This window comes from Electrona antarctica, assembly GCF_951216825.1.
Source record: "Electrona antarctica genome assembly, chromosome: 8".
Taxonomy (NCBI): Eukaryota; Metazoa; Chordata; class Actinopteri; order Myctophiformes; family Myctophidae; genus Electrona; species Electrona antarctica.
This window is the reverse complement of record NC_136789.1, coordinates 25,859,029-25,884,751: the sequence shown is the minus strand read 5'-3', so window position 1 is coordinate 25,884,751 and position 25,723 is coordinate 25,859,029. Positions and strand designations below refer to the sequence as shown.

The 25,723-nt window shown below is 41.6% G+C and overlaps 1 protein-coding gene across 2 annotated transcripts in view; it reads right to left on the bottom strand.

Annotated features, from left to right (window-relative positions):
- The window catches only part of thoc2 (THO complex 2), a 32,724-nt gene extending 7,806 nt beyond the window's left edge, over positions 1 to 24,918 (bottom strand). The window contains exons 1-31 of one of the 2 annotated variants that reach the window (XM_079508143.1): positions 24,733 to 24,918; positions 21,376 to 21,431; positions 20,965 to 21,056; positions 19,623 to 19,674; positions 18,731 to 18,801; positions 16,534 to 16,655; positions 15,843 to 15,976; positions 15,122 to 15,282; positions 14,902 to 14,994; positions 13,555 to 13,710; positions 12,493 to 12,665; positions 12,055 to 12,250; positions 11,931 to 11,969; positions 11,031 to 11,161; positions 10,737 to 10,838; positions 9,825 to 9,909; positions 9,113 to 9,206; positions 8,258 to 8,338; positions 8,023 to 8,119; positions 6,926 to 7,043; positions 6,647 to 6,826; positions 5,392 to 5,556; positions 4,310 to 4,585; positions 4,006 to 4,147; positions 3,721 to 3,878; positions 3,297 to 3,425; positions 3,074 to 3,205; positions 2,612 to 2,796; positions 1,812 to 1,987; positions 1,512 to 1,617; positions 2 to 387 (exon numbers count right to left, since the gene is read on the bottom strand). In XM_079508143.1, coding sequence (XP_079364269.1) covers positions 2 to 387; positions 1,512 to 1,617; positions 1,812 to 1,987; positions 2,612 to 2,796; positions 3,074 to 3,205; positions 3,297 to 3,425; positions 3,721 to 3,878; positions 4,006 to 4,147; positions 4,310 to 4,585; positions 5,392 to 5,556; positions 6,647 to 6,826; positions 6,926 to 7,043; positions 8,023 to 8,119; positions 8,258 to 8,338; positions 9,113 to 9,206; positions 9,825 to 9,909; positions 10,737 to 10,838; positions 11,031 to 11,161; positions 11,931 to 11,969; positions 12,055 to 12,250; positions 12,493 to 12,665; positions 13,555 to 13,710; positions 14,902 to 14,994; positions 15,122 to 15,282; positions 15,843 to 15,976; positions 16,534 to 16,655; positions 18,731 to 18,801; positions 19,623 to 19,674; positions 20,965 to 21,056; positions 21,376 to 21,431; positions 24,733 to 24,797 — 4,153 coding nt within the window. In that variant the 5' untranslated portion in view covers positions 24,798 to 24,918. The remainder of the gene's footprint in view (position 1; positions 388 to 1,511; positions 1,618 to 1,811; positions 1,988 to 2,611; positions 2,797 to 3,073; positions 3,206 to 3,296; positions 3,426 to 3,720; positions 3,879 to 4,005; positions 4,148 to 4,309; positions 4,586 to 5,391; positions 5,557 to 6,646; positions 6,827 to 6,925; positions 7,044 to 8,022; positions 8,120 to 8,257; positions 8,339 to 9,112; positions 9,207 to 9,824; positions 9,910 to 10,736; positions 10,839 to 11,030; positions 11,162 to 11,930; positions 11,970 to 12,054; positions 12,251 to 12,492; positions 12,666 to 13,554; positions 13,711 to 14,901; positions 14,995 to 15,121; positions 15,283 to 15,842; positions 15,977 to 16,533; positions 16,656 to 18,730; positions 18,802 to 19,622; positions 19,675 to 20,964; positions 21,057 to 21,375; positions 21,432 to 24,732) is intronic. The other variant, XM_079508142.1, reaches the window with a different exon arrangement.
- Positions 24,919 to 25,723: the final 805 nt, after the last annotated feature.

The window sequence follows — 25,723 nt, the reverse complement described above, 5'->3', positions numbered from 1 at the left end:
CCCCTCTCAGACTCAGCAGACTCTGATCTGGGAACTGGCGACTTGAGGGACCCAGATGCAGCGGTCCTCTCTCCCTTCTCCTTGCTCTTGGACTCCTTGATGGTGTCCCGATCCCTGGACATCTCCTGGGACTCCCCGTTGCCGGCCTTGGCCTTGTCCTCCTTGCTGCTCTTGTCGTCGGCCTTCAGCTTGTCCCGGTCGGCCTTGGGCGTCTTCTCCTTACCCTCGCGTGCAACCCGCTCCTCCTTTCCGCCTCTCTCCTCCCTCTGTTTCTCCCGTCGGGTCTCCCCCTTTGCCTCTGGAGTGCTGCCTGGTGTCTTCTCCTTCTTGTCTTTCTTCTCCTTCCCACTCTTCTCTTTGTCGTCCCTCTCTTTGATGGGCTTGGTGCTGAATGGGAAACAGGATTGTTTTTTGTTTGTTTGGGATTTTCGAACCCCTGCAGTTCAACAGATATGACCAAAAACCTTACTAAGTGTGACATCAATTCTGATAGGCAACAAAAACTTTATTTATAATTTCTTTAAAACCAATAGCATAATATGCTATTGGTTATTATTGAGTGGTGTAAACCACTCCTACAACTGGCTTTTGTGTGCATAAAAAAATGACCATGGTTGCTATGTTCAAAATAATTTCTGACGTAATTAAATCACACCCGGGTGAACTGGATGACCGTAGCAACCGTGGTCATTTTCTCTGCGCAAAAAGAGCCAGTTGTGAAATCACATCCGGGTGTGATTCCATTACGTCAGATCAGAGCTGATCAGGCTATATAATACCTTACCTTATATAATACCTCACATCAGACATTACGTCAGACCACAGTTGATCATGCTATATAAAACCTTACACCACTCAGTTCACACGGGTGTGATTTTTATTATATTATTACTAATTCAACTGTGTTGAGGTATTGTGCTGCTGTCACAGTAAACAGTAACCATTAATATTAAAATAAAATGTGGTGATTGTATTGGTCTATTGTTGCGACCGAAGTTCGCAGTTTACTATGAAAACCTGCATTTCCCATCAGTGTCACGCCTCCATACATGGTCACGCCTTGTGACATCATGCCTCATGCATGCAGTCTCCATATATCAAGATCTCGACACTGACGTCATCAAAAGACTGGATCATCACCTAGATCTGCATATATGGAGCCGGCCAGCAACTCTATATCTGACCTCAAACCCTTAGATCTCCATATATGGAGCTGACCTGTTCTGACATTCTATATGTTGATCCTCCACACCCGTCCTTCCTGTTCTGACATTCCATATGTTGATCTGACCTCATCAAACCCTGTACACTCAAGACACGCTCCGTATATGGCCAGTACAGAATATGTACTGGCCATATATGTTGCCCCCCCAGTCTGCCATCACCCAGGCGGATGCGTGCACGCGACCTCGCCCTTTAGGTTATATTATATTACTGGTTATATTATAATTATACTGCATCTATTACACAGATGGTTAAGTGCCTTCCCCTATTTCCCACTGCAAACGTACCTATTAAGAGCACCATTGCCATTGCTGGTGGTTACTTTGGCTGCTGTGCTGTTGGCTTTGTTCAAAGGTCCCTTTTGTGTCCCCTGAGATTTATCCTTGCCCCGATCTGTTGAAACACAAAAGCAGAGCTGGGATGAGCACAACACACAATCATGTAACATCAAATGTTACCACGCTTTATTACATTTTGTACCATACCAACTGTCAAACAGGAGACGAGAGGAACCAGAGAGAACCCAGGGGAAAATAAAACACAGAAAATCTAACAAGGACATACTGTCTCAGTCTGCTCTAACTCACCGCCCTCCTCAGAAGTCCCCTCATCCGTCTTGCTGGTGTTGGTGGTGGGTTTGCCGGTGCTGCCAGGGCCGTTCTGTTGACTGGCAGGGGTGGCGCTGCGCACTGGTTGCTCCTTATGATGAAACTCGTTCTCAGGGACCATGTGCACCTTCCGGCTTTTCAACTGACCTGAATAACTGCAAGACGCATAGACGGTTTAAACCAGGCACAGGCCAGGGACTCAAGAGAACTTTACACAGCGCGGCACGTGTAGAAGCGAGTGTCATTTCTCATACAGAAAGGTTTCGTCAGTGCGCACCATAGTGGCCAAGTAGCTTTCTTCATAACAGAAGTCATGAAGCTGTACCTATATCTCTCTCAGCCAATTTAATGGTTTAATCAAGGAAAACTGTTTTTTGTCCATAATAAAAAACATGTACACGCACCCAACAACAAACACATCCAAGCAGGCACGCACAGACAAAGTCACCCCTCCCTGCTCCCAGCTAAATCCACAGATTACCTCCACAGAAAAGGGACATTTATGTGAATGCACACAAGCTTAATGTAGAATGGTTCAATCTCTGGAACTATCAAACTGAATCCAAAGAATAACCATCTAAATGTATACATAAAAATCTTAAATTTGAAATGCAAGAGCCACGCTTATAAGTTAACACACACACACAATATAACATTTCTCTGACTGAAGCAAAAGCGGGTGCTTTTGCTTCAATTAGCACACCAAACAAACATTATGTATGTTGTATGTGAACAGTGTGGCTCCACTGAGAGCTGCAGCACACACAGGGCTGTGTTACCCCATGGCCAAGGCATAGAGGTCGGGCCTCTTCTCCTTCTCCTCTAAACAGATCTTGTGGACGCGGCACTCCAGTGCCTGGCCGAGGTTCAGCACCTTGGGGTAACAGGGCAGGATCTTGGTGAGAACGATAAGGATGTTTCGGATGTGGGTGTACTCCCCGGTCTCAAGGCAGTGGACTGAAGCCTGGTTGACGGAACAATGTTGAAGATGGGGGAGGGTTAATTGTTAGGGCTGGGCAATTAACAGAATATATATATTGAAACAGATATTTAACTAATAACAGACTTCAATCATGTAGGTTAACTACTTTGTACAAAAATAGTGAAAATACCCATTAATCATAATCGAAGCAAATGTTTGAAATACTTAATTTGAAGTCATATCGCCCACTGTAGGCTAGAAATTCTCATTAGAGCAATTTCAACAGATAGGGATGTAAGGTGCATTAGTGGTGACTCACTTTAGTCAGCATGTAGTGCCACTTGTGCACCACGTGCCTGAAGTTCTCGTAGTCCAACTGGTCAGCCTTGTTCCCTCCGTCAAAGCCCGTGGCTCTGAAGATGGTCATGAATCCGGGGTAATTGCCACACTCCTTCCATAAGGAAAACAAAACGCAAAAGTGAGACATCAATTCAGGAGAAGCAAGAGGTCGAGATGATACATTCTTGGAGGCGTGAGGTCACCTTCTCGTAGATGGCGCGGTCGCTGTGCCAGCGAGTCACCGTCTCCAGCATGCAGCAGAGGAAGCGCCCGTAACGGCGAGACTCGTTCTCTGTGCAGCTGGCAACTGTGTAAATGATTGCAGAGAAAACCTGCGGGGGTAGACAGACGATGTACAGAAATCACACCCGTTTTACAATATGTGAGGCAGATTTTAGGCACATGGTACTCATAGCAAGTACACTAAAATAATCATTATAGCATGATGTAAACTAAACATTCAAATTATTAAGTAGAGTAACTAATAGCTGTTATTTTATTTCTCCCTTACAGTACTTCATTAAAATATTAAATACTTTTAATAAAAGTATTATATATATATATATATATATATATATATATATATATATATATATATATATATATAATTCTTTGTCAGATGCTTACCCTGTCGTAGCACAGGAGGGTGCAGAAATTGGGTGTCTTCTGTTGGTGCACAAGCTCCACAAAGCGCGCACAGTACACGGCGTCGATGGCAGAGAAGATGCAACGAGGGAAGATGCAGAGCTGCAGGAACTTGGTGATGGTCTCGTTTTTTGTGGATTCTGTTCAAGGAGCAAAGAGGTTTAAAAATGGCTCCACAACAGACAAGAATCCAGGCTGCCAGACAGCCATACATCAAATCTATGCGTGAATAGCAGGCATGGACTCTGCTAGTGCGCCCGTACTTACTAGCCATCAGCCAGTTGTCCTTCTCCAGTTTGAGGCGGTGCAGGACCCTCTGGACATGCTCCAGTTGCTTCTTCTCCTCCTCCTGCAGCTTGTCCTGCAGGGCTGTGCAACGCTCCTTCTCTTTCTTTTTCTTATTTAGTTGCTGCAGGGGGAGAGGAAACCACACCACAATGAAGTACCTTCCATGCATAGAACGCAGCCATGTGTTTTACAATAGACTATTTGCAATATATAAAAACAAAAGGGACATACAGCTTTTACAGCAGCACGCGTGCATTTGTGAGCGTCATTAACATTTACTCACGATCTCCGGATTATCCTCGATGGCCTTGATCTGCACCTTGAGCTTGTTGACCTCACGCTCGTAAGCGGTGTGGGGCACAGCCAGGTCGTACATGGTCAGGGACCAGAAGGTGGCGTAGAACTGGGGCCGGAGGTCATCCCAGACCTTGGGAGGGTGGAGGGACACGACGGCCTCGTGCACGGACGCCATCACTTGTTCACATGCTGCCACGTACTTGTGAACCTTCTGCTGCTGCCTGTTGCTTTTCTCTGCTTTCTTCAACTCATCATACTTTGACTGAAGTGAACAGAGAAACTTAGTACACCACGTATTGAAGTAAATAGAGAAACTTAGTACACCACGTATTGAAGTAAACAGAGAAACTTAGTACACCACGTATTGAAGTAAACAGAGAAACTTAGTACACCACGTATTTTTTAGCATTTCAAAGCCACTCCATGATAAAAATAGATATCACTTTTCCCTTCATAAATTAAATCCCTACTTTGTTGTACAAGAGTGTTGCACAAAAAGTATTAAAGAGTTTTTGACTGCGTGCATAACTACATTGAAGCCGTTAAAACACAGGTTTTTTCCCACTTTCTGAAAATCAAGTTTTAAACATACAATGTTTTTACGCGATATCTGATGATATGTCAGACATTGACTTTTCCAAAAACTATGTAAACAATTCACCCTTTGTCAGCCTTCTGATTGGTCCCTGACTGACTAACCAGCAGACTCTTTCTGCCTTGTTCCGCCCTGGTTCCACCATGTTTATGTTGAAGCATCATTTTTGAAAAGAAAAACTAAAAACAAACATGATATGCCCAGTCACCATGCTGCATCTGTGAGGTTCCTTTTTACTGACACAAAGTTTAAAATAAGAATTGAATGCACAGAATATCAATGCGAAGCGCCTGAAAAACTATTTCAATGGTAGTGGATGGAGAGAAAGGATTTTTGTCCAACCACGAAACGGCAACCATTGGGTGCGAAGAGGGGCACAACCACGGGCAGGACATGACAACGGGTGAATTGTAAAACGGAGCCAATGCTACACACCAATACACCAGCCGACGGTGGTAGTCAAGTCAACTCACCAGAATCTGATGGGCATACATGGGCCGAGAGAGGAAGAAGGCAGCATCGTGCGGAGTGTGGAACGTGTTACACAAAATGTCAATGCTGGGAACTCGTTTGATGTAGTCCTCTGTGCTCAAGTTGGATGCCAGGAATCCACCAAACTGCACTAGTGTGTCATGACACTGTCACAGAAAGACAGTAGAAGATTGTTATGGGCTGTATCGTTCTTCCATAGAGCCTTGATAGCATGCAACTAAAGCGGAATACCGCTCAACAAAAAGTGCCAATAAGAACCCCCACCCTAGAACCGGAGAATGCATTTTTGTGGTCATGTGATCAGTGACGTACGATTAATGTACAGTACTCTTTAGCCAGAGCTCTAAGCTGCCTCATAATGGTTTTGTCTTTCATAACTCTGTTCATTTGGAGTATGCTGCAACGTTTACAATTGGCCGCAGTAACCGCAAGTTGTTTTCAAACCTTGCTAATAAATAAGATAATAATAAAAGTATCATGAATACATTAGGTCACTGGTTCTCAACGTCCAGGTCCTTCAAGGGGGTTCCTCAGGTAAATGACCGATAGTTAGAAACCAAATTGACCAACACAGGTCTGTAACTATAGGAGTAGAAACCAAATGGATCCGTAGTGATCCATTTAGTTTGGTTCCTATGCCTATGGTTCCATTTTGTACACTCATATTTTACATTGTAGATGGGGTCCCCAAAGATAAAAGAAATCATATCAAATGGGAGTCCGTAGTCTAATGCAGGGGTTCTCAACGTTTTTGGCCGGGGACCCCCGGAAATGCTTTGGCAATGTCTCGGGACCCCCGCCCCGCCCCCTCCCGACCCCCAATATAAATTGACTGCTACAATAACCTTAAACCATTTTGGGCGGGAACCCCTTTTGGTGTTTTAAGAATTGTTATAATTTAGCTATTGAAAAATAGCAGACCTACAAGCTCGTAGCGCGCCGCTCGTAGTGCGCCACCGAGTGGCGCGCTACGAGCGGCGCGCTACGAGCTTGTAGGTCTGCTATTTTTGAAAAATCGTGAACCCCCCCCCCCCTTTTTTTTTATTATTATTATTTGGGGACCCCCTAAAATAATTTGGCGACCCCCCGAGGGGTCGCGACCCACGGGTTGAGAACCCCCTGGTCTAATGCATATCAAACTGGGGATCCGTAACATTTAAATGTTAAGAATAACAGCAGTAGGAGAACATGCATACCTGGTCATATAGAATAACAGCAGTAGGAGAACATGCATACCTGGTCATATAGCTTGCCCACTAGTTTGAGGTGTTTCTCTCCTCCTTCTAAGAACACCACCCCATTGCGTTGCTGAGCCATTAGGAGACACAGGGGCAAGGCCAGCTCGTGGTCCAACAGCACATCCTTCAGACGTTGAGATGACTTCTTGGTGTTTCTAATCTGGCCAAAGTAGCCACCCTGTGGACAGAAGCCACATCATTAAACAGTCCAGAAGCCTTCTGGAGCATCATCCATATGAGGATGTTGGAGGTGAAAAGAAAAAGTTGTACTCTGTACCTCGGCTTTAAGTTGTTCCCCACCCGTCATTGCCTCCAACTGCTCCAACGTCATCTCATCTGTGATCTCAATGCCTGCCATTTTCTGCACGACCTCCTTGAGGATCAGCAGATCAAAGCTACGGGAAGGGGGGGGGGGGGCAGAGAATACAAGTTGTAATTTAATTTAAACCATCAAAAAGCAATAATCGTTGGGTACACAATGGGAACCTGACCAACATTTCAGAATGGGTTTTCATACGGTTTTAAAGACACATAAAACAAATACAGTGTTCAACAAAATGACAAGATCACCAGCACTCACTCATTCATTATCTGGCCCAGGCAGCAACAGCACATCACACGGACGGTTTCAGCAGGAGCCTTCCTCGCTCACGCCGAAACGCGCCTGTGTGTTGTTGCTGCCAGATAATAAAACATGCCAGATAATAAAACAAGGATTTGAAGTACGTAAGAGATGCTGATCTTGTGCTTGGAGTAATTTTGCAGTTAAAAATACAGTGCGCCACTTCCATTTCTTTCTTTGCCCTGCATCCGAGACAACTAATTTGAGTAACCAGATTTCCTCAGGACTGAGGCCAATTCTAAAAAACACCTTCTAAATCCTCACCTTAGTTTTTAATAAATGTTTAGTCAATTCAAATATTACAAAAACGTTATGTTGCTATATACTGTACATATTAACAATTATCCCAAAAGGGGTTCCTGTCTTGAACGGCAAAATACCCCAAAAGGGGTTCCCGTCCTAAAATGGTTAAATCTAGTCACACGGTGAGACTATTCTCAATTTCTCATGGCAGACCCCTGAAGAGGGTTTGTACCAAATTTGGTGTGGATCGAACCCACAGTGCACGTTTCAAGTCCGGATGTTGCGCTTGTGACGTCCACCCACTTCTCAGTTCTCACCCATCGTGGACATCCACAAGGTAAATTTATTATGGGAGGATAAATTCAGCAGAGTAAAGCGAACAGCACTCTTTTCCACTCCTACTTTTAACAGCTTTGGGTGAACTGAAATGTTCTCAACCAAGCAGACTCACAACAGACCATAAACAAGCACTTTAACTCTCCAAGCCCAATGTGACTGGAGAATGTTACCTCTTTCCTGCTTTCAGCTGATTGGTCACGTACTGAAGAAGGCCAGCCAATTCGATTGGGTATTTTCTGAACACAGCTCCACACAGACTTGCCAGGCCTTGGTAGACAATAGAAATGTCCACAGGTCAAAAATGCATTTATTGAAGCCCATGAACTGAGACATACTCATAGTACCGCACAGGCCCAATCATGAAGCAAAATAAAGACAGCAAATAAGAGCCGTGTTAAAACTTACTCTGAAGCCAAGACGAGATGGTTGTGTCATCGTGCTTCATTTTCTCCTTTTCTGGGTTGGCCAGGGCCTCAATGATGCAATCTGAAGACATAGTTAAGTGGGACATCCCAGAAAGACAGAGCAACCCTCCCCCTCATTGACTATACTTTTAATTAATTTACTGCCAGAGTTTCTCTAGAACAGTCTTCAAGCACAGCCAGTATTTTTTACTAATATTTAAAGACCCACAGACTATTTTGTTGTAAACACCAAATATCTCAAAAGAAAGAAGAGTCTCTCTACTTTCATCAGGGAGAGGAAATGAGTGTCAGCGCGATGTTCCATTCTTTAGTTATTGGCAGTTGAATATAGCTTGTTTTCACCCAAAACTGTGTGGGAACAGAAAGCATAAAAAAAGTATATTTTAAATTTTTATAAATCCTATAACTTTTTTTAGATCACGTTATCCCGGGTGTACTCTTCTTCGGCGTTCCTAGGATCACTCACAGGTTGCGAGCGCCCTCTATAGAGGGTATGCGCATGCTTAAAGTGAATGGCACATCGAGTGGCAAATCGAGTGGCAAAGCAACATGCAAAGTGAGTTTAACATAGTTTAACGTTGTTTAATGCAATCAGATAGGACTTCTGTTTGGATGCATGGGCTGTCAAGGCCAGAAAGTAGGTTTTTGCCACTCAGTAGGCATTCCTGCATAACTTCCGGGTTTGATGATGATGTCACGCGCATACCCTCTATAGTAAACACTGAAAACACCACATGACATAGTCAATGGCGGTCTGTGCGTTGGATTGAAATGGCGTATACATATACATACGTCAATGGCGTGAGTCAATAAGTGATATATCTGTGAAGGATACAGGCCAAGACATCATAGTTGAGAGATGTGAGGTATTTCAGCGAGTCCACAACAGGACCAATAAGGTTGTCGTACCACTGGATCTGAGACAGGATCTAGAGGAGATGCAATGATTTGTTAAATGGCGAATGGAGATTTCACAACATCCCACATAATGTGTAGTGTTTCAAGTAATTATCTTGTGTTTAAAGGAGCATTCAGTGATTTGGAAAACCACCCAGTCCGCCCCGGTAACAAAATGTGCACATGCACGCTCTACAGTGGGGGGAAGTGCAACAGGCCAACAGCATGTGCACCAAGGCCCGCCCCCACTCGATCATGATTGGAGGAAGGCCCCACTCATCCTGATTGGATGAAGGTTTTGCCACCCGCCACCAAAACTGAAACTAGGGTTTTTTGACCCCAGGGGCTCACTGGGGACAGGGAGGAACTCCTTATATGGTCAGCACACTCTATAGTAGGGAGGATTATCCAGAAAAAAAGAAAAAATAAGTGCTATTTGAATTAAGTCAAATCACTGAATATACCTTTAACGGTTTTACATTGTGAAAGCATAGTGGAAATAAACTCAACTCGATTCATCCTATTAAACAATATATGCACTCTGGTTTCATCCTAGGCTTCTGTAACTGTTCTTCTCTGCACTTAAATTAATACTTGTACCAGTGATAGAATAGGACATACTCCTGATAAAAAACAGCAGCAATACTTACATAATCAAAAACGATGGTGGGGTTGCTGTGGCTAAGCTTGCCAATTTGCCTTCCAGATGGTTTCACACTCTCTTTGGTCAATCGCCTGGCAAAAAAAGAGATACAAAGGTGTATCAAATCTATATGCATCTTGATTAGGTTATAGTTATCGAGCTAATCGATTACATGTTTTTATCAAGTGAAACTTGGTGATCAATACAGGAACTGCGTCACTCCAATGCGGATCTCGAAATCCATGTTTCCAGCCTGTGACGGTCAGCCGTCTACTCTTTTTTTTTATAATATTTATTTTATTTGGAAAAAAGCAGTACAATAATAGCATTTCTATTGCATACATAGGACACAAGTGCAGTTCCCAGGATTTTCTTTTTTTCACCCCTCTTCCCTCCCTCCCCCCTCCAAGTGACTCCATCTCCAGTGTCTCTGTAACATCCTTGCTTTCTTCAGGACTACATATGGTCAACACATCAAGTCAACACTTAACAGGGGCAAAGGGCAATATCGCGTCAGAGTGTACATTTCAGAAGGAGAAAAAGAAGAAAGAGTGGGCAGACCAGCCGTGTACTCTATCACATATCTATGATGCATGACAGCCAGATCAGAGCAGATACAATTCAAGTGAAATATTTGCGGATTTACTTCTGTTGCCTGCTGGCAGTGTGTGCCTTTTGCGCTCAACTAGATGGCTAGACTCCAGAGCCATGTCGTAAAAGAATATGGATTTTAATAAAAATTAACAATTTTTGGAAAACAAAAACTCTGCTTAAGACCAACACTATATTTGGTCGTCCATCCCATTAGTGACAGTGATTTCACTGAAGCGCACATATTCTTTAACAGCTTATCTGAAATTGCTGGTGGTGAAAGAAAAAAACATTTAAGGACGAAAGAGTCCTTTTATGAGTGTCTTACTTCATAATGTATTTGGCCCTTTCCACAGTTTGAGCTTTGACCTTGACCAACAGTGGGTGGCTGAGGTACGTCTCATTCTTCCACTGCCCATACAACCGGTATCTGTAGGAGCATAGATCGGTAGACATCAGTTAGGGGGGATAGTTATGCAGCCATCAAAAAAAAAAAAAAACATTACCAGCACAAAGCTGAGAAGAGTGCTTCATTCAAATACAAACAAAAATGTCTGAACATGCGCACACGAGTGAATTATGCTTCTCGTTTTGCTTTCATCTGTATGTGTGAATCTCCCACCTGTGCTGGTAGGGGAAGAGCTTGAAGAGGCCCCAGAGTTCTTCAGATATACACGCATTGCACTCCATCAGAGAGATGGAAGGCAGCAGCACCTGGTCTGCAATGCTCAGGAAACAACTCAGCAATATCTCCTGCAAATTAATCCAAGTACAGCTCTTAACCCATTCAGGCCTGACGTCGAAATTTTTAAAAAAAAGTTTTCTAAATCATGACAATTTTCGGAAAGATTTGAGGCACATTTTAACGATTTTTCAAAAATAGCAGACCTACAAGTTTTCAGAGCTTGTAGATCTGCTATTTTTCAATAGCTAAATTATAACAATGTTTAAAACACCAAAAGGGGTTCCCGCCCCAAAATGGGTTAATGGTTAATGTGGTTAAACGCTAACGTGACATGGATGCGTTCCAGGTCTCAATGGATTAAACAATGCTAACCTGTGATGGTGCATATCTGCTCACAAACTACAAACATCAAAGTCAGACTAATCAAAGAGCACGAGCACAGTAAACAAATCCCCATTATATACGGTACACATTTTCCATAATCACTTAAATCAGCTCTCAAGGGTTAAATAATTGTTAAACATCTGCATTACTTAATTTACAAGAATAATTGTTATTTTGATCCTTTGCCTGTTGTCTCTCTTACACATCAATACAGCATGTATTTACATCAAATATTCTACGTCTTGGGTCTGAGAGGCAAAATCTCGTCAAATGGTGGTCTGTGGCTCAAATGGCAAATAATGGACAATTACGAAAAGGGTTGAAAACCGCTGACGTAAACCATATATACTCAAATATCAGAAATGATCTACAAGACAGCAAGGCGCTGGCTATTTTTGACTGTTCGTATATTATGACATGCCCAGAATAGGGTGGAAATGTTTTGTTACTTACCATTTTGTCTTTGACCTCAGATCTGGCATCACTTTGGTACTGAAAAGGCATAAAAGAAATATGTGGGTCAAGATCATGAACAAGGAGATTGGCCAAAGATTCGTGCAGTGACAATGTTGTGTACCTCTTTCATGAAGCCCTTGCCCAGACGCACTATCTTGGCAAAGAGGATTGGGTCATGGGCGAGGTGGGGGCCCAGGTATCCTAGCATGCTGAACGTGTCCCTCCGCAGGTCCTCGAAGCACTCTGCTGGCCGAGGGGCCCTTTTGTTCCTCAGTGGACATAGCTTACATCCCTTTGCTCCTTTGGGGACACAAGCTCTGCAAGGTACAGACCAATGAGTAAGCATGCGTCTCTTGGGTTCTCCATAATGTCTCAGCAATTAATATCCATAATGTGTATTGTTTAATTTCCATGCGCTTCATTTAGTGAAATGATTGGCACAGAGAGAGGTAGAAAGGGCAAATGGTGTACAATCTCGGCTGTTGTGGTAGAAGATGCCTGCTGTTATGTATGGTATGGTGTATGGTATGAAGTAAATCCATGATGGTAGTATAGTCACCTTCGGTACACTGGCTCCACTGTCAGGTGCACCAGCTGGCAGAGAGCCAGAGCAATGGCCTTGTGAGAAGTGGCGTAGAATGAGGGCATCTGGTCCATAATAATCTGGGCATGGTGCCAGTCACCAATTCTGAGCAACGCTTCCAACAAACCAAGCTTCTGGTTATCTGGTGGCTGAGGGGAGAGAGGAGAGTAGCAGCTTAGTAACCGTTACAAAGTTTAGGAAGGATGCAGCCAGGTAATGAACCTCTCACACTCAATAGAAGAGGATGGCCTACAAAATCACAGATCGATGAGCTCAACAGTCAGCGAATAGATCTTTTTTGAGAAAAAGAAAAATCACACCCGTGTGAAGTGAAGTCACTCAACTATTCTCAACTATGATGAACTCTTATCGTACACATATGACGTAAATTCTCCTTTCATTGTCAATGGGAATTTAATGTTTGTGTAAGACAAAACTCTACACTAATAGCTGAATATAGGAGGGGCTAGCGCCCCTCAAAAACAAGCATGTGAGCCATGTTTTGACGTTTCTCCCGTGTTGCCCAATTACATGGGGACGCGAAGCGGAGCTTTTTCAAAGATGTCTACTCTAAAAAGAGGTTTCACTTTGTTGCGTTTTCAACCCTCCGAAAACCCGCTGTAGTCTCAATGGAAGGCACATCTGATATTTAATTTTGCCGTCTTCTCTAGAGACCCTAAATCTCCCCTACATTCATCACTAGCTTCCTTATGCATGTGTAGAACAAAGGAAAATGTGTCTGAGAAAATAACTTTCTGGGGGGAAAAAAAGAGAAAAAAGTGATAGAACTAAATTTTTATGCAGTTTCAGGCGTTAAGAGAGCAAGCACTTCTGTGCCGTTTCGTGTTCAAGCTCTGATAGGATGAGTCCCTCTCTACTCCTTCCATCACTGATATCCCCCTGGCCATCAGCATGTCATGGTCTGACTCGCACATCCTTGGTAAAACTATGTTTACTTCACCAGTCTTTCCAGAAGTTAAACACCTCAGGCCTTCACAAAGAACAGGAGATAAGGAACATAAATATTCATTAACATACCTTGTCGTTCTTCTCCTCTTCCTTCTCTTTCTCCTTGTCCTTGTCGTCAGTCTTTTCAGACGGTAACACCACCATGATCAGCTTGCGAGCGAGCTGTTTGGCCTCTGAAATGTCTCGTTTGTGTTCCTCTACAATGGTGCCATCCAGTGGCATGAGCTGGAATGACAAAGGAGAAAATAGACAAGGTTTCAAGAGTTACAGGGAAATGGCGTAATCGTTATTCTGATGTCCTACAATGTTTGAGTTAGTAATAGTATTTTTCTTCTGCTATGTCCAGAAGCTGACAAATCAAGAACTAAAATAATGGCAATACATTTACTAAACTTATAGTCATACTGTGTAACATTTGTGAATGTGATATAGTCTTACACTGGTATATTTTTCATAGTAACGATTCCACGTATATGTTTTTTGACAACTTCTCTCAACACTAGTATTTTCAGCTGTGAGCGACTTGCCAAAATGACAGGCATCGAACATTTCCTGGAAATGTATTTATGTATGTATTTTAAAGTGAAAATGAAAATGTTGCATTTGCGTTCCAGAATAACCTCGGCACTAGGACCTTTTTCTCAACTGAAAATACACGACACTTTTTCAATCAAAATCGAAGAGTTTCCAGTGAAGTCTTTCTTACATGTGCATAGAGCTCTAAGAGTTTACAGTGAAGTCTTTCTTACATGTGCATAGAGCTCTAAGAGTTTACAGTGAAGTCTTTCTTACATGTGCATAGAGCTCTAAGAGTTTACAGTGAAGTCTTTCTTACATGTGCATAGAGCTCTAAGAGTTTACAGTGAAGTCTTTCTTACATGTGCATAGAGGTCTTCCAGCTCTAATCTAAGAGTTTACAGTGAAGTCTTTCTTACATGTGCATAGAGGTCTTCCAGCTCTAATCTAAGAGTTTACAGTGAAGTCTTTCTTACATGTGCATAGAGGTCTTCCAGCTCTAATCTAAGAGTTTACAGTGAAGTCTTTCTTACATGTGCATAGGTCTTCCAGCTCTAATCTAAGAGTTTACAGTGAAGTCTTTCTTACATGTGCATAGAGGTCTAAGAGTTTACAGTGAAGTCTTTCTTACATGTGCATAGAGGTCTAAGAGTTTACAGTGAAGTCTTTCTTACATGTGCATAGGTCTTCCAGCTCTAATCTAAGAGTTTACAGTGAAGTCTTTCTTACATGTGCATAGAGGTCTTCCAGCTCTAATCTAAGAGTTTACAGTGAAGTCTTTCTTACATGTGCATAGAGGTCTTCCAGCTCTAATCTAAGAGTTTACAGTGAAGTCTTTCTTACATGTGCATAGAGGTCTTCCAGCTCTAATCTAAGAGTTGACAGTGAAGTCTTTCTTACATGTGCATAGAGGTCTTCCAGCTCTATCAAGTTGTGGTGAAGCAGTGCAGCAGCAATGTGGTAAAGTGATTTAGGCGTTTCCTCACTGGGCTCCTGAAGACAGAAAGTATGTTTTTTTTGTTATCAAGAAAAACTATAAAAAGCATATACAGCTTTGTTTTCATTCCGTTTTTAAAACATTTCATCCTTCGTGAGGTCAGCTCGGAACTGATGTTCTCACCTGGTAGAATTTGAACTTGAAGCCCAGGATGTGGCAAAGGGTGAGCGGCTCACACATGTAAGACTTGATAAGGGGCAAGAAGAACTCATCTTGATCCGACCGATCCTCATAGACCTCCAGGATGATATCCAAAACACGGTTAGGATCCAAATTGAAACATCCTGCGTGAAGGAAAGGAAGCGGCTGTTTTTCAGTCATGTTTTTGTTTGTCTTGCATCTATAATAGTAATTTAATTATTTGCTTAATTACATAAATGCATTGTTTTCCATTTAAAAACGGTTATCGCGACCAGCTTTAACCTACATCTTTCAGAGCGATGCTGCTTAATACATGTCATTACTGTGTTTCAATTTGAAGTAATGTGTTTTATAACAGCATGGTGAGTTGACACATGTCAGCCTCGCTGGATTGTTATTCTAAAAAGGCAAGTCTTAGCTCGCATAATGCTCCCCCACACACTCAAGTTCGCCATATTCCCTCGTTCAATTCACCAGGTGCCACTTGATGTCTGACTCAAAAATCTAAATGCAAAAATGTGTTTAATTACTTTTTCACCTCAATGTTCATACATGCAGGTCTGTGGGCAGCACCTTCCAAAAAGGCACAGTTGATCAGAAATTAAGATTTTAAATTAAAACTGTACCTACAGAATTTGGGCGATTTGGGCTTACACTCTGAAGTGAAGTCATATAACTGGGTAACAAAGCAGTTGTTTCTTACCTATGAGGGACTTGATGCTCTCCAGGACAACATGGCTGGTGATGTTACCCGATAGGTCTTGACCCAGCTCAGTGATAAGCTTGGCATACCCTTCATTCTCTTCCCTCAGCAAGTTAAACTTCTGTTGCTTGTAGCTTAAACACACAAATCATAAAGATAAGCATTATTTAATGTTTTGACAGGCATGAGAACTCCAAATGTTGATTTAAGATAAGGCCCTGACACTGATCATAGACGTGAGGTGACACAAAACATGGACGAGGCTGATGGACCGACTTCTGTACCTGCATTAAGGGCCTTTCGAACGCAGGCGTTGTTGCCTGGATCAACGACAGGTCTCATCCAGGTCTGCTCAAGAGGGGCGCAACAACGCAAGCGTAAAAAAAAAGAAGCTAAACAGTATCCAGGTCTGGTGAGCCACGCAACAAATTCATGGGACCGCCGCTCATGTAAATACGCTTGCGTTGTCGCACCGCGACTTGCACCCCAGTGCTCCGCGCAAAAACGCAGGTCTCATTGAAAATGAACTATAGGCGCGTTATATCACTTCACGTTTGAAGGGCCCTTTAGAGTAAATAACTCTACATACCACCAAGACATGTCTTTTGTTATTACTTTCTTCCATTTCTCCTCTTCTACTGTACAAGTACAACATATAATTATCTTTAACTAATCTGTACATTTCACTTACAAGAGTTTGGTCTTGATTTTGACAATCTTCTGGTTGAACTGATGGGCTTGCTTTATAAGTCCAAGAGACTCCAATGTTTCTGGATCCAGCCTCTCTTTCAGAATAGACTCTGGCACAAAAAACTGAGTTTGGGAAAAGGGGTGTGGATGGGGTACAATACAATGCATTTGGTTAAATAACATATTTAAGACAGCAATAAAGAATGACCAAAACATGTGGGTAATTGCTCATGAATCCACAGTATCAAACACCCACGATATACTTCACAAACAGAAAGTGTAGCTGTACAAACAGAAATGGGTGGACATTATGCTACATAAGTTTAAGTGTAAGTATCGGTTTGTTGTGGATGAAGTAAAAAACAAAATCATCAGCTGGAATAGGTTTGACATACTACAGGCGTATGAAGTGCTGTAATTAATTACTTTTTTTTAATCAATTCCCCCATTTGCTTTCATTTCGACCCAGCTCGCTACCTGGAGGGCGACAACTTTAACCGCCCGACAGCAGCCCCATCAAAGCGGGCGGTGGAAGCATTCTGCTTCAGGCAAAACAATAAACCGTTTATGTATCGATTCAGTGTCACAAATAAAGCCTAATCGGTAATCATTCTCAACCACAGCATGTTAAGTAAAAATACAAATAAAGTTACAGGTAAGCAGAGAAAGTTACCTAAGAACACGGTTATTATGAATAATATTGTATACTTGGCAATGTAGTGTGAAGTATGCTATATTAGAAAAGGTTTGCAGTAATTAACACTTGGCAGCTTGTCAGTACAGATGTGAAGGAGTTGTGTGTAATGCAGTGCTACAATAAAAACCCATGGGAAACTATATGATACAATGGCTGCTAGGTTGAGGGCAGTAATGTTAATGGTTACTGGTCAGTGCAGTTGATATGTTCAGAAGTTTTGACAGCAGTGCAGCACACCACAGAGCTCAGTGCCCTCACTGCCCTGCCCTGTAGTTGAACTTTTATGCAGCATCCTATAGACGAGCGTTGCAGTCCCGCCCCCTCGAGAGACCCGGAAAATAAATCCCCGTTCATTTTCCTCATAGACTTTTCAGAAAGTATTTATTTAAAGACGTTTACGCCGCGGACAAAGCCAACTCTTGTCGTGACAAATCATGACAATAAACACAATGTTTTTGGCCAAACAAAGAATTAGAAAGTACAACACTTTTTTTGTTGTTTTTCTTCTTTGTAATTATTTGTTTGGTCCAAAATATTGTGTTTGTTGTCATGAGTTGGCTTCGTACGACGCTTAAAAAGGTTTTTAAATAAATACTTTTTGAAATGTCTATGGGAAAAATGCATTGGGATTAGTTTCCTGGGCCTGGCGTCGTCATGAAAGGGGGCGGGACTGCGACGCTCCATAGTGAAATCCCTGCTGGGGTCACTAGATTGACTACATATTTCCATCTCTCCTTTTGAAACTATATCTAGTCCTTACACCTCCCCTTATATTTACTGACTCCAGTGTTTGCTTCAACTAAGTGTACGTATATACTGTAGGCCTGTATGTACAGTTGGGTGCCACCAATATTGTCCCTTATCATTTGACCCATTTAGGCCTGACCTCAAAATTTTAAAAAGAATTCTAAAAAAAATATCACGATTTTTCAAAAATAGCAGACCTACAAGCTCGCTATGTAGATCTGCTATTTTCAATAGCTAAATTATAACATAATGTTTAAAACACCAAAAGGGGTTCCCGCCCAAAATGGGTTAACTGTCCTTTTGCGCAGATCACGCAAACCTCAGCAAAAAGAAAAGGACAATATCGATGGCCTCCAACTGTATGTATTAGTATGCATTACTACTGTACTGTCTACAACCAACGTTGAAATACCAAGACGTGTGAGCCACCTCAACATGCCCCACAAGTCTGGGTATCTCAACGTTGACGGGGGATTTCGTTCAGGTCTAGAACTAACTCTGAGAAAACTCTGCTCCGACCAGGTGCCGACCGTTTAACACTCTAGAGCCCAATGTCTGTTATATACGTATAATATTTAGTGTTTTCTTTTTTATGAACATATGTATATTTATCTACCCAGAAGAGAAGTGACAGCTCACAAAAACTATTTAAATACATACAGGATTGTCTAAAAACTAATAATATCGTGGACATATACATATACACAAATACATATAATTGTTAAGACCTTTCATGGATATTTGTTTTTCTTACCAAACATGCTCCCACCAACTGTGTGTAATGATCGCGTTTGTTCTTTTCTTCCAGTGCACTCGTTTCAATATCTGTGCAAAGACAACATTCATCAAAATGGCATCACGTTTACTAGTTCAATTTATTAGTCATAACAAACACTTTAAAATTACAGTTATAGTTGTAATACCATCCTTCTGTCATTTCATTATCATAAAGCAGTGGTTCTCAACCTGTGGTAATCTATTCAGTCAGACTCGGTATAGACATCACTTTTGTATTTAACATTAAGGAACACAATTCCAAGGAATGTGACATGGATGTTTTACCCTGAGGGCCAATTCCAAAAAATAAAAATGAAAAGGAAATTAGACCACTTTCTTCGGACGAGTCTGGTTCGTTGTATACTTGTCTGCCATCATTACCAAATGGATCGCCGGTTTCAGCTTGACCTACATAATCATTTTGAATCAATTGAATTGATGTGATTCCTGACTGTGTGCATTCAGTGCACAATGCCTTTACGGTACCAGTCGTGGTTGTGTGTCTGCAGACAACAGACCGCAGTAAAAAGTAGAGCTTAAGGTCCCTGCACACTGGGCGCGTTTTCGGATTTTTAGCTGCGTTTTTCCGTCGGTTTTCCGAAAAACGCGCTGTGCAAGGTTACAGGAGCCCAGTGCCATTTATTTTTTATTTTATTACTTGAACCTTATTTCTTTTTTTATAATTGAACTTTCATTTATTTATTATAGTCCAATATACATTCATATTTCAAATAGTGGTTGAAGGCCCTAACTACATACACACTGTATATATATATATATATATATATATATATATATATATATATATATATATATTGCTCCTTCCGATAGACATGGTGGTGAAAACTTGAGTGGAAAGAAGGACCTACCTAGTATACTGAAAACATCTGCTAAAATGGATGGCATGTCATCTCTGAATTCCTGAAAAAGAAAAAAGAATAGTGTGCAGTAAACAGTTACTGAAACGTTTCAGTTAAGAAACTGTAAAAAAAAAAAAAAAAAAAAAAACATCAGCATCATAAGAGAGATATCTCTCATTTGCAGATAGAAGAGAGGAGGCTATGTCCTATGTGTAATATATTATAATTATATAATACACATATAATAATATGGTTCATTTACACCACTGTGTGCATGCTGTTAAAATAAAAATATATCACTAAATAAAATCGCTTTAGTCTTTTTGCGATCTGGGTCTCCTGGCGGTGTGCCTGTGTTACCCACTGCAGACCCGGCGGAGCAGACACAGCAAACGCGCTGTAGGAAGAGGGCATTTGAAAACAAAGATGCTGTGTGTGAAATATGAATCAATGTTGAACAACTACGTGATCTATGGCTGAAATGAGTAGTTTGTTTAGAAACCGCAATGAGTTAGTTTATCTCTTCTTCTCCCCTCGCCTGTCTGTCCCCAGCCAGCGAGAGGCGGCTGGGGAGTCGGGACAGTGCCCACTCTCTGGTTGAACACAAATCTTCACTTCAATTATACGTAAATGATTCAGTTAGCACTTGAGGTTATCATCTTCTAGGCTTGGGAGCAAGAAAGGCTTGCTGGGCAATTGCCATGGAAATGTTTGAGGTTTTTTTTTTTAATATAGGGCTTCAGCAGTGCCGACTGTTCTCAGGGAAGGGAATGGAAACAAACAGGGCAAGTGTTCCGCCTCGCTGTGTCCGAATGTTCTTCCTCGCAGGTACCAACTGTTCTCACCAAGCGGGCCGCTTGTACCGAACGTTCCACGGGGGGGGGGAAAGGGTGTGACTATGATCTTGTGGTACCTACTGCTATGTGCCCAATGCCTGGCCAGAGGGGCTCGCTTTCACCCTTGGAGACACAGAGCTAAAAATAACAATAGCGATTATTGTCATTTCAAAATAATAAGCCTAAACAAACTGCTTCACATGAACAATGTTGGTGTAACTAAGAGATTTGAAAGGGAATATATGTTTTATACAGATTTACAAATAAAATAGTTTTTCATGTACGCCATTTCCTGGTTTTGTGGTTCTAGCGAAGGGGGAGCGATAGACGGGCAGGCAGGGAGATAATTTATTTTGAACATTCATGCACAGCACACTTGCGCACCAGTTATGTGTACCCCTCCATGGAGCTTTCTAGTTTGCATCTATTATTACAGAAAGGAACTTGAGCGAGACACTTTTTACAAATATAACTATCAATTCTTCTTTTAATTTTCCAAAAGAGAAAAGACTTACCATCATGTCACCAAGGACACAAGCAGCAAGATCCAACTTCAAGTTCCCCTGTACAACTTGCCAGCAGAGTTCATAAAAGGCTGATTGTATATCTAGATTTATGTATAAAAAGACAAAAGGCAATTTTAAGGCAAAAGCAAAAGCAGCTTCTACTTATGCCTTCTGAATTCTGTGAATTCAAATAAACATTCATTTAATTTGCTCATTTCCACACTCAAGGTTATGCGCATTACAAAATCCCAATATATGAGCTAATAATGAAATAAAATGTAATCACAATTCCTAATTGTATAGATGCTTGTTCAGTATTATCACAATTTTTAGCGTATTATAAATGTTAATCCAAACAAAACATCCTGCATAACGTGTAGGAAACTGTGGCGTGCCAATGGAGGATATTTTTAAGCTTACCTTGAATAGTACTGCCATGATTTGTTTTCTCTGTGAGAACCTTGCACAGCTGGACACTATGGGAAATAAAATAGAACAATCAATGTAATGACAGTGATACACTATCAGTATTCATTACAAGAACATGCAATGGAATCCTTCTCATAATTAAGTGGGCCTGACCAACAATGTAGTCTGTATAACCCAACCAAACAGTATGTGGACATTTTACAGCAAAAAAACAGTCAGCAGCATTATAGCCAACAGGATCTAACAGAAATAATGTACAGCATCATGTCGACAGTACAAACTGCACAATATTAGTTTGATGATGTGTGTTAGAATCTATTGACCTGTCCAGAAAATGTAGCCAAAAATGGAAAAGCAGAACACCTCAAGGTGACATAATCAATCACTGTGGTGAGTGACCACACAGATGGAAGTACAACTAAATGCAATAAGTGATTGACATTTGTATGGGCAATTAAATGGATTTATTTCCTGCTTGGCAGAGTATGACAGTGAATTCCCCATATCTTTTTTACAAGATGAATGATGAAATCTTCTGAACTTGTAAGTAATTTATACTAACTCAACTGGTAGAGAAATATCAATTATGCATAATGCAGGATGACCGACAGCTTTGATGCATTTTTTTTTTTTTTTTAGGAATATGTGGGATTATGGTCAAGAGAGATTCAAAATGCCAGTACTGAATTACAGCAACTCCAGCTATTCAGTCACGTATTGGATATATGCTCTACATATTTTTGACCCAAGAACAATGGCCTGGCAGCGGCAGCAGTATTGTGCAGAATTCACACCAGCAGCATCGTTTTGCTGACACATTCTTAGAATGCAGCGAGTTTCCAATTCCATGCAAACTGTCTATGGATAGGAGCAACCACTACTTTCCACACTGTGTCGGGGGTCGACCCAGCAAAAAGTTAAACATCAAAGTTGAAAAAACGTCCAACTGCACAGAGCAACAAACCTTACCTATCAGAAGCACATCTGTGCTCTTATGTAGGCTTTTGTAGTAGTTTGCATAATATACTACACTCAGAAAAAGACTACTTGTACGGAAATAGCAAATTTAAATTGATAACAATAGGTGTGGGCGTGAAATTAATCAACATGACCTACTACATCTGCATGGCTCTTGCCTAAAATGTATATATTACTGCATATGGTTTACAATCAGGCTGCCAGGTACGAGCATTGAGCGTCTCTCCTCCTCTCTGTGAGGTACTCAGCTTCTGCTGGCTTTATCCACTTGGACCACCAGAGCTCTTGCTGGCAATGGAATAGACATATACCTACCTACAATTTACACATTTAGGAAGCCAGTTAGCAGACGCTCTTAATCCAGACAGAGCGACTTACAGTAAGCAAGAACAAAAACATGGTAATACATCAAATACATAGTCATTAAGACTCATACATAAGCTAAGAACCTAATAGTGGAATATCTAATGAAACAATGCATATACACTATAGAGTGCTATGTCTACATAAAATGCTATCTAACACCACTTAAGATAGACAGAAACGGACTGCTGTGTGGAAGTAGTGAATATTGATGGCATCGTTTTAAACTAGCAGTTGTAGATAACTTAACATAGAGAACATATTAAATCCCTAACAATCTATCCTTAGTATTGTGGGTAGAGGGGGGGACATCTCCGGTGCTCTGAGGAACTCAAGCCAGCTGCCCTGCGAGAGCTGAGACATGAGAAGAGAAGTAGATCTATACAATATTGCTCAGCTCTGGCTGCCTGTTTGTAAACAAACTATTCACCTAATTTATTGCATTTTGTGAATGTTCACATTCACAATGAACATGCAGTGTTAGTATTCAATGTCCCACTGACATAAGTGTGAATTGAAAAGCAAAGAGCATTTACATGACACCTGCCTGCACTTGATGCAAACAGAGCATAGGCATACAGTCTTACAAGATGACAGAAACATTCTTCACATCATGCAGTTCCAAGCCGAAGCCCTATATATTAAAAAAAAAACTCAAACATTTCCATGGCAATTGCCCAGCAAGCCTTTCTTGCTCCCATTTCCTTAGTAAAGACACAACTACAATAAATACAGAAAGTACACAACTGAGAACTCTACACAATCCTTGTCTGCAATCACATCTTCTGTATTGGAAATTAAAAGAAAACACTAGATTTAACTACAAGAGTGTTTATTAGATGAGATGCTGGCCCTGCAGCCAAGATATGTGATTTATCATAACCCACTGGTTATGCTTTGAACAGTGCAGTGGTGAAGGAAAGTACACTAAGCACATATTGCCTTTTCTGTGCTCCCTTTCATGATGGCGACTGGACATTAAGATATATATAGGCCAATGTATTAATCTGTTTTGACCTAGTTTGAAGCATATTGTTCATGTTGTATGGGTATGGAAACATTGGAACCATATGAACTATGAAACTGCCTTCTTAGCATGTCTCACTGAAGGCCATACTTAATCATGCACGGCCTGCTAAGATAATAAGGCTGCTAACGTTATTAATATCGTATGCGATACTATATAGCGGCGTTTATTGATTAAAAATGTCGCGTCAGGACAATACACGTATTAATTAACATGTATACTTTGTGGAAATTACCATGCCTAGCGCAAACTAAGGTCAATGAGGTTGAGGCAGGCGATCACCGACGCATCAACACGTTTTGAGTTAATGTTAGGACATTTCCCTCCCATTACCTAACGTAGGTTAGCGAGATGCTAATACATTAATGGTCTCCTCTGGTAGGATGAGAGGCAACGGGCTAAACCTCTTGTTTACAGAGTAGACGCATGTATTACAAACATTGCACTGGCTTTCAGCTAACCAGGAGTGAGTGTGATGTTTGACCATGTTTAGAGAATTCTCACTGAAGACCGTGTTGGCTTTAGCTAGCTGAGCTTTGTTGGCTGCGCATGCCAATGTGTTTACAAATGCATTAGCCTTTAGCTAACGTCGCCAATACACCTGAATGCCTTGTTGAAGCTAAAGCTGTCTAGACACGGAGGCTGAAGTGTTAGCATACAGATGGCCGCACCGACACAAGATTGGGTGCATCACATTTTCTATAATGTACTTATATTTTAATTTTGCACACCTAACGCCAGCTACAGATTTGACTGTTGTTTTCCTTGTTAACAACTTGGCAGTTGGCTGCACGGCTAACACAATGTAGCAGGCCGGGGTTGGCGTTAGCCTAGTGGGCTAACGTCGAGTCCGCTGTGTGTTTGTGATGCCACGGGAATGAAGACTAGTAGACTACATCTACATGCTTGACAATATTTTACAAACTGGTTCGCCGCCGAATAAACCTCACACACCATTACAGTACAATCCTAGTACTCACAAGTCGTGTTTTCCTGATTTTTCCCAGTTTTTGATCCAATCACCAGGGAGGATAAGTGTCGCCATCTTCCCCACACAGACAGCCCGGATGTCTACTTCGTCATGGCACGTAAAGGGTCAATGTGTGGAACTGTGGGACCCTCTCAAGAGTAGAGGCTTTGTTTCTACTAGTAATGTGACGCGGATGAAGGCTCCTGTACTATAGTATACACTGACTGGGGGGTGCCAGTGGGGATTGCCTTACGTCTTAATCAATACATTATTCCACGGACACTGATATGAAAACATGGTTTGGTTTATGTTGAAACGTAATCTCTCTCTCTCTCTCACACACACACACAGTCACACACACACTATTATCTATATATAGCATTGTAATAATTCCACATTAATTGTAATTCCATTAATAATTCCATTGAATTAATTATTTTATATTGGGCAGTGACTATATAGAAGTGTACTATATTCGTATGTCTCTAAATGTTTTGATGAATTGAAAATGGTGGGCCCTATTGTAAACAAGTGTAATGCTTTATGGTGTCGTCCACTCACAGACTCACAGTTAACAGTTTTTGTATTGAGTTGTACTTGAAATGTACTGTAATTCTGCAAACTTAATAAATCAATCAATCAATCAAACCCAGGTCAAATAACATAGTGTCCTCAATGTTCACAGGGATGGCCTTGTTCGCAGGGAAGCCAGGCATGAAGGGGAATTTCTGTCACGGGTGGCACCCTGGGTGGCACCAGCATCTCCTACTACGGGCTATCAGGGTGCCTGTCGTGGAGGGTGTTGAACTCTGACGGCCAAGTGTGGCCATACGATATGATTAAGACTTCATTGCATCATGGAGCACTGAAAAGGGTTAGGCCAGCTAACTTTGATTTAAGCAATATTACACGAGAGGGTGTGCTTTACTGTCATTAATGGCACGCCTGCGTTGCCGTTGCTGTAGGAACAGGATAGGCGAGTTCCGTAGACAGCGCACTTC